The sequence below is a fragment of the Henckelia pumila genome, chromosome 3, assembly GCF_033568475.1.
Source record: "Henckelia pumila isolate YLH828 chromosome 3, ASM3356847v2, whole genome shotgun sequence".
Lineage (NCBI taxonomy): Eukaryota > Viridiplantae > Streptophyta > Magnoliopsida > Lamiales > Gesneriaceae > Henckelia > Henckelia pumila.
This window is the reverse complement of record NC_133122.1, coordinates 98,522,628-98,531,481: the sequence shown is the minus strand read 5'-3', so window position 1 is coordinate 98,531,481 and position 8,854 is coordinate 98,522,628. Positions and strand designations below refer to the sequence as shown.

General features: G+C 36.3%; 1 protein-coding gene across 2 annotated transcripts; it reads right to left on the bottom strand.

Annotated features, from left to right (window-relative positions):
• Window positions 1-982: 982 nt before the first annotated feature.
• Window positions 983-6,217, bottom strand: LOC140887092 (uncharacterized). Of its 2 annotated transcripts, XM_073294126.1 has the most exons (6): window positions 6,185-6,217; window positions 5,783-6,010; window positions 4,647-4,735; window positions 2,569-4,551; window positions 2,166-2,352; window positions 983-1,801 (listed from the first exon to the last, which is right to left on the bottom strand). In XM_073294126.1, the coding sequence occupies exons 2-6, from the start codon at window positions 5,832-5,834 to the stop codon at window positions 1,197-1,199; spliced, it is 2,916 nt and encodes a 971-aa protein (XP_073150227.1). In that variant the 5' UTR covers window positions 5,835-6,010; window positions 6,185-6,217; the 3' UTR covers window positions 983-1,196. The 2 variants fall into 2 exon arrangements, with proteins under 2 accessions (XP_073150227.1, XP_073150226.1); XM_073294125.1 differs by lacking the exon at window positions 6,185-6,217 and having other exon boundaries at window positions 5,783-6,178.
• Between the last annotated feature and the right edge of the window lie 2,637 nt (window positions 6,218-8,854).

Sequence of the window (8,854 nt, the reverse complement as noted above, 5' to 3'; positions counted from 1 at the left end):
TTTTTGGAAACCACTGAATTCGAATTCAGAAAATTTATCTTTACTTTAAAATATGCAGAAAAGATTTCTGTACACATTGGTAAAATTGTTTTATCAATTTGAGTCAAGATGAATTTTATATTAATTTCTGAACGTGTGGGCTTTGTTTGTGATGCTTAAACTTATGACAACGGGCCCTAAGCTGTAAGCAGCTCATGTTATAAATAAGTTATTGCAGTACAGAAATTAGAGAATTCAAGCTCATAATTTCGAAACCCTAGAGAGCAGTCTCCTTAGGGTGGCCGACCACTCACCCCTTTTCTGTTCGAAAATCCAGTCTGCAATTTTCGAAAATTGCAGTCTGGTTTGACAGATCAGATCTGTTAATTTCTCTTCGTAGAAACTTTTGATAGACTTTTTAGTGCAGTCTATCATAGAGTTTTAGAATTCTGTTCATGTACCTGATTCAGGAGTTGATTGAGGCATCGGTTCCTGGGATATACAAGAAGAACAGATTTATCTGTTGGAGTCCATAACCTCAAGTTGAGATTTGAGAGGTAAAATTTAATTCTGTTTAATTTTACGCATATTATTTTACTCGTACGGATTTAGTACCCATGATCTGGAATCGTTCCAGATCAGAAAAATTAAATTTTTAAACTTTCGCTGCCTTGGGTATCATATCTGACAGATCCGAGAACTTGTTCCAACAATAAATTCCATAGTATTTGTTGCAACCACTTGACTGGCAAAACAGAAAATTGAAGAAGATGGGTTGGATCGGTTGAAGAGGTAAGAATTAAAGCTTTCAATGGTCTATTACAGAAACACAACGAAAGACGGAACAATAAATTAAGTCAATTGAAAAACAAAGGAGCAAATCAAGAATACAACCTAAAAATGAGGGAATTAAATTTGGAATTATCACATTTATTATTAAAGAATGACCTAATCAATCCCACCATACATAATCTTACGATTCAAGAATGTATTACTCAGCTTTTCTAGTAAAAATACTTCATAATCTCAAGTATCACATTATACAATGTAACATATATATAATCAGAGTACTGAATATTTTAGGATTTAAACATCCTTATCGACGACACTAAGCGGCATACTTGGTGTCACCATTTTATTACATATAACTTTACTATAACTAGTTTGTGATCAGCAAGAGTTACAATTAAACTTAACCAGTCTAATCCAGATACGAACTAATAGATACATATTACATCAGATATCAGGTCATCTATCAACAATTTCTCGATTTCACTACCTACCAAGTCGACTTCTCCCTTCGAATCTGACCACTGCATCTCCCTGTCGAGTACCCTTTCTGAAGCCTCCCAACTCAGGAAATCTTGATTGATCAGCTTCACAACGTTGTCTCTGATTCCATCTTTCTGTTGTGTAATTTGCGAAATTCCTAGCTTTGGTGTCACCCAGGGAAACAAGTCATACTGCTGCTGGGAAGCCTGGGAAATCGCTGAACTTATCGTGTCAAAAAGTAACCTTCTTTCAGCCCTCGACCCAACTGTTATGTCACTATATTTCTTCTCGAGGTCATCAAACAACCCAGGATCCAAAGGGCGCTCTGGGGAGTGTGTTTTCGTTGAGGTGCCGGGGTTGGATTCTTCAATACCATAATTGTTTAGCACATCAAGTGCATAAGAAACTTCCCATTCTTCATATTCTAGTACACGATTTTTGCCAGAGACTATTGGAGATAGTTCTGAAACTTCTTCCACAAGGGGGATGAGGGAGACTTCGGAATATTCGCCCGATTCCATCTTGAGGAGCTGTAGTTGCATTCGAAGGTCTGTAGTAAAAAGATGAAAAGAACGCTTGGTGAGAATTGAGATCGTGCTTGCTTTAAGGAAGAAAAGGATGGAAAATAACAAGAAAAGACAGCATAGAGATAGAATAAAGGTGAATAATTTCTTAAAGGATAAGTGTTCGGGGTGCCAGGAAATCAGAATCCCATTCCTAGAACTCGATGTATAGCAACAACAAATAGTACAGTATCACGATGCTGGAGGTAATGAGCGATTTATCTGCTTAACAAAATCACCTATAAAAGATAGATTTCTTTCGAAATTAAACAATCTGAAAGATGTTTTACTTGCAGATATAAAAACTGATTCACACGTGTGATTAAAAGATCAGAGAAACGAGCTTCATACCATGAAGTTCAGCCCTCACTCTTTCAATACTTTTAGAACTAGATGACGTGTCTTCTGCAAAAGGGACATGGAGAACGGACACTGGACTCGGATGATCCGCTTCCTTGGAGCTTTCTGAAGAATCTGGCTCAGTTCCAAGGAAGTGTGAGGACGGAGAACCTTGTTCAAGCCATCCCTTATGCAGTTCCTAGAACATCACCGTTCACAAACAAAAACCTTTTACATTAGTGAACCATTTTTTTGCATTAGTAAACCATTTATAGATCTTAAATCAGTAAGGGGCATAATTATAGACATACCAAATGATTTAAAATTTTAAACATAATAAAATGACAATATCTAGCATAATTATTACGGGGTTAAAACATGATCACAATTTGTTTGGGGAAGTGAAGATACAAACCTGATGAGTGGAATCATTTTGATCGTTAGCATGAGAGAGATCTTCATCTACAATGAAAAATGATTGTCTAGGAAGTGACTCAGAAGATTTTGAAGAAAAGGTTGTACCTCCACGATCACCAATGGCCAATACATCAGACACAATGCTCCGGAAATTTTCATTCTCTCCTTCAATCTGAAACATTGGTTGTTGGCCAGACAATTCCTTAATGTTTGCCTCCATTTTTATCTCAAAATTGGCTTCTGCTGAAGCCTTTATCTCATTGACAGATAAGTTCCGACGCGGAAGATGCTTCTTGCTAAGTAATTTGGAATCTTTAGAAGAATTTATTTCTATCCGACTTAGATTTCCCTTCACAACCTTACTTCTACCACGCCGCAAAGTTTCTCCATCCATTAGATATTTGTCTCCAGCCAATTTCTCATGGCATGTGCTACTTTTGTAACTTCTCCCACCCATAGATGGAGGAATTGATCTATTCTTGTATGAAGTTCCGTACACTATATTCTTCCAACCATCTCTACTACTGATGCCTACAGGATTATCCCCCGTAGCAGTTCCATTATTATTACCAAATAGATTACCTTCTCCACTGATGTTCATTGCAGCATTCGAATGTTTAGACCTGGATTCTCTATCAGATATGGCAAGCATTTCCCCTAGCGTGGTACCCTTACCAACAATTTCCACATCTTGATATCTGTGAGTCACCTTCCACCTCTCAGATAATCTTTTCTTTGCCTCCTTATTGACAGATGACTCAGACAAAGTAGGAGACGTATATGAGCACCATTTTTTATCCCATGAGGAATTTTGATGAAACAATTTAAACTTATCCAACTCACTGTCAGTATCACTTCCGTAAGCATCGTAGGAACTTTCATCTCCTGCATATCCTCTAAATCCAGACGACTTTGGATCCATAGCCTCATCACAACTGACTCTCATTCGCCTCGTAATGTCCCTGGCAATTTCTCTAGCACCTTTAGACATTGGCATTTTGGGAAGCTCCTCATTACATGGTGCATCTTTACTTCTCCATGTCAGTGTTTTGGCAACTCCAACGCTTGAAAATTCCTTCATTTTACTAAAGCTGGGTAGATAGCCATGAGAGGGATGTGATGAACTAGATACACCAGCATTCTGCATTTTTCCAAGGTTTGGCTTCAGAACAACAATCCTTATCGGAATAATCATTGTCTCATTCTCTTCTAATTCAATCTCCGGTGAACTGGGATAAATATAAGACCCATGCCTATCGTGAGGTGCAAGTAGCAGAGCATCTTCGCGTTTTAAATGGCAGCTACTGACCAGATTACTCAAACCATCACTGTCTGATTTCCATGCTTTGGCATTGCCTTCGTACTTGGCAGAATATGACGGCTTCAAAACAGCGATGTGACTTCCAAAAGAATTCAAATGATCAACTTGTGACGAATGCTTTACAAACACGGGACTAGGTTTTTGGAGGTACTTTAACAATAATTCTTTATTGGAGTCTAGCAGATCTAAGGTGTCATCCAGCTCTTTTGAATCCTGAAGGCTTTTATCTGTGGAAAGACGTTTGGCATCAGTAAACTTCTGCTGAATGAATGACATCTCAGGTTTGGTAAGAATTGAACTTGGACTCCATCTTGAAGAACAGCGTCGATTAACAATATGAGATGCTTCCACATCCTCATATACATCCCTGAATTCTTCTTGCTCCAATGCGCTTTTTTTGCCTAATCTGCAATCATGTTGTTTTCTATGCCATTGTTTGTCCTTTGAAGCAATTTTCAGTTCACAGCCATCTGATAACGGTTTTTGTTGTCTATGAACATGCCGTGGAGATGGATTCCCTTCAAGACCCATTAATTTGGCAATGACATTCGGTGATCGTCTCTTGGATTCAATTTCTTTAGACATTTCTTCCGCCAACAACTTCTTCATTGATATCCCAGTGGCTTGGCCCAAGGAACTCTGCCCCAACTTAGGAATGATCTACAGTCATAATATTGCATTACCAAATGTCAAATACTGAAGGAAAATTCTGGATAATCACAGTATGAGAGAAATACAAATAGTCTAGCACAGACCATATAATCCCTATTGCTTCCAGCAATATGAGAACGAGAATCCGAAGACAATCTCGGAGCAGACTTCTGTTGCTGCAACTGTGAAATTTCTGGAACAGATCTCAAATAAAACATGCTCGGTTAGAAATAGACATTTTCAATCGCTTGCACCAACACCTATATGGTACCGGTCTTACATTAACCTTGCCAAGGGAGGAATATATGGAAAAGACTGGGATCACTGGTCAATGTAAAAGGTAATCTACCTCTAGAGCCGTTCATATCCTAAAAACAAAATAGCCGAATGTGCGGCCATTCTCCAAAATATGGCAAACAAAAACATGAATTGATTTCCAATCAAATCATACACATATCAAACTGTGCGTGTATTTATTCCCAAACATTTCAAAATTTTGGGAAAGATGACTTGCATACCTACCAAAGATAGTTTTAATGAGACAAGGAAGAAATTTACGGAAGCTGCTTTAAAGAACTAGGCCCAGCAATCATAACCCATTATGATTAGCGAATTCCGGAGAGGAACAAAGTAATGCCGGCACGCCACCATAATAGAAAAGTAACTAATTCATTCCATTACCCACACAACTTTTTATTTACAAAAGCACAAGACTTATTAGTCACTAATAAACTCGGTATATTTTGGGTACAGCTTCGAAATTTTTTTGCGACGGAAAAGGCAAAAACTGGATCGCAGAAATTACTCATCCTCAGCTCTTTAAAAGCCACGACAAAAAGGGCTATTGAAAGAAACATATAAATTTACCAACTCTAAATTCGTCACACAAATTAAATAATCCAAGATTTATGATAATAAATTCAAAACGTCAAAGTTTCGTGAGAGTAAAATCTGCGGCTTTTACCTTTCCCTTCTTTACACAGAGTAAAAACTTTAAGAACATGGAATTTCTCTTTTACGCATTAAAGCAAGGAGAGAAATCCAACTTTCGCCGGTCCCCGTTGAAGTTTGAAATTTAAAATCAAAGGAAAAAAAAAACACCAAAACCAAATCAAGATGCATCCCATGCTCAGGAATTTGAAGCACTTGATTCTCAGAAGAGAAGAAAAAGCACATAATTACTCCAAAGCACGACAGGAAGGATAAAAAGCAAGACAGCCTACTTAAAGAAAAACCATACCTTGAAGCTCCGAAGCACTCCTGGACTTACTGTGCCGTGTCCTCTCCGTCATTTCCCTTTCAAAAACTCCAACAAAATCCACAGCCAAAGACAAAACGAGAAGAGAAGAAACCAAAGCAAAAGGAGACGAAATTTCCGACAAAAAAATCAGCCAAAAAATGTCGGGAAAAAGCACGACAACGCCGAGGAAACCATCATTATTGCAACGCTAGCTCATTTCCAAAAAACCTACGCAAACACAAAATGGAAAAAACGGTCATTAGCAGATCTTCACGCACCAACTGATCAAGAAGCAGCGCATAATCAATGAACAGCAGAGAAACAGGAAGAATGTGACACTTTGAGAGAGAGAGAGAGAGAGAGAGCGTGGGGTTGGGGTTGGGGTTGGGGTTGGAGGCGGACCATTAATGAGGGGAGAGGACAAGGCTGTTGTAGAAAGGCTCTTTTGAATTGGTGTTTGAACTTTATACTGCATATATATTTAAGTCTTACACGAGGGGAGAGAGAAGACAGCGTGGGTCGAGTCGGACCGGGTTTGATTAGATGGACACCACCATGTGCCCAAGAAATGTGTTGCGACACATCATTCACACGACTGAGGCCGATTTTCTGAAACAATGTGTAATGGATATTATTTAGATTCAGAGATCTATAGTGATTAGTTTTGATCTTTAATGTTATCTAATTAATAAAAATCAACAACTATGTGAAATTATGATACATCTTAAAAAAAAATTTAAAATTTTGAGATTGAGAGGTGTATTGTAGCTAATTTTGACCCAAAATGTTATATCTTAATAGATAAAAAAAAAAAATTTAACTACTATATGAATTTATAATTCATTTTCAAAATTGTCTTTAGATTTTTTATATTACCATACAAATTATAATATTGCACATGATCCAAAGGTACTTTAATAAATCGCATTCAAAGATATTAAGGAAGTGTTTGCAACCACTAAAAAAAAGTGATTGTTAGTTTTTGGCTTAAAAAAATCATTTTTGTGTGTTTCTTAAACCTAAATTATGTGTTAGCTTATGCTTAACATTGAAATCCAAAAGCTAGTCATGTGATGATTATGATTCTCCAAAAGTGATTCTAATAATAAGGTTATTGTTAAAATCACTCTAATCACTTATTTATCAAACACTACCTAACTTTGATTTTTAGATTTTCACATTTGTTTTCAAACACTACCAACTTTTGATTTTTCTTAACTTTTTTATAATCTATAAATTAATCACTTCTACAAAAGCACAATCTATTGCAAACACTCCCTAAAAATGTTAGGATTGGTGGTTGAAATTAGATCGTTTTAATATAGAACCCATATTATCATCTCAATTTCGAAATCCCATAGCTAAAAATTTCAGCATTTCGAAAATCATTCCATAATTCAAAAACATGCTCAAACGACGATCTTTTCTCTATCCAACTTATATATGCTATCGTCATATATGTTAGAACACGTTTATATAATCAAATCTTAATGCTAACAACATCTTAAAAATCAAACATGATAGAACTTCATAAAACTTACGTTAAAACGTAGCACTCGAAGTCGTGATCGCAAATATACGATCAATCGGAAATTCTACCGAGCGGATCGATTTATCGGAGTTGAAAGACTCAAACATGGCTTGAAACCCCTTTCTCTCGTGCAATATTTTTTTCTTGGCTGAGAAATCTGATAAGTCTCCCCTCTTACACGTATATACATATCAACTTTCAAAGAAATTGCACTTTGGCCCCTGAACTTTGGCCTAATTGCAAATCAGTCCCCGGACAAGCGATTTAATTAAATTTCAATCCTAAATAATTTAAGAATATTAGAATTTAATTCTTAACTCTAAATATTCTCAAATTAAATATTCTTGAATTAAAATTAAATAATTTCGGACCTTATCACATTTTAGTCCTTGAACTTCTTCATATTTGCAAATTAGTCCTTTCTCGGATTTCATCCTCAAATTAAATCCTTAATATTTATAATCTTGGAATTTACATCTTAAATTTCATAAATCTTTAATTCAAATATTTTTTATCTTTTAATTTAAGAATTTCGGATATTAAAATCTTAAAATCTGAAAATCCGAAAATTAAATATTTTCGACCCGAAATTGAAATCTATAATTTCCATAAATTCTTTAATTCATATTTTCTCATATTCGGAATTTAAATCTTAAATCCCGTAATTAATAACTTAATATTTTCTGGTCTTACACAAAGTCCTCAATACTAGCGACAATCCAGCTATCTTATCGGATCGATCCAAATCGATTCCATCATCTCAATGGTACAACACATACACTGGGAAAATCAGTGACAACAATCACGCCAGACACTGAAAACACAAGTCTCAGCTGTTGTCTCATCCCATGAATAGAGAAACTGATACTAACCCCGCTAATGCTCATTGAAATCCATAAGCATGTGTCACGACTCAAGGACAACTCTCAAGAATACTGCTGGAAACTGAAAGAGTGGGTGCCCGGTTAGCCAACTTGTGCCTAAGGGCTTTTGTGACTCTATGTATAAACAATCTTTGTTTAATATAATTTACATTCATTAATGACATTTTTTTTTGTCTTTCTTCATATTGTTATATTGTGATATACTATTGATGTTTTGATAAAGACCTTGAATATACTATAGTGTAAGTAAGATGAGATAGTGAATAAAGAGAGATCACTGTTATGAAACACATCTTATAGTCACTGTATATTCTAAACAGTTCCTAGTCAATTGAGCCGTCCGCTAATAAGGATAAGGATCGCTCGAGATTGAGACTAGCATTTGTGATGCCAAGTACCACGTTTCATTGGTAATGGACATGGAGATGTTCAAAGCATGCAAATGGATATTCATATGATAAATGATCGAACTACCCTATTCGGACTTTCCAAGTGGTTATCACTTATTGAGTGGATAAAGTCCGCGGTTTTGGTTGTACACCATTAGTCCTTACTACTTGAAACATCATTGAGACTCTATATGCTAGTACTGTACTTTGACTCGTTTACCGACTCTATTGGGGTCATCAGGTGTCGGGATTGGGTACAGTTATGACA

What these genes read in the sequence shown, in the direction of transcription:
- LOC140887092 (XM_073294126.1), bottom strand. Translation starts at nt 5,834, where the DNA reads ATGACGGAGAGGACACGGCACAGTAAGTCCAGGAGTGCTTCGGAGCTT. An exon ending in GAAGCAATAGGGATTATATG is followed by an intron (nt 4,552 to 4,646) that starts GTCTGTGCTAGA and finishes TTATGACTGTAG; the next exon opens with ATCATTCCTAAGTTGGGGCA. An exon ending in AAAATGATTCCACTCATCAG is followed by an intron (nt 2,353 to 2,568) that starts GTTTGTATCTTC and finishes GTGATGTTCTAG; the next exon opens with GAACTGCATAAGGGATGGCT.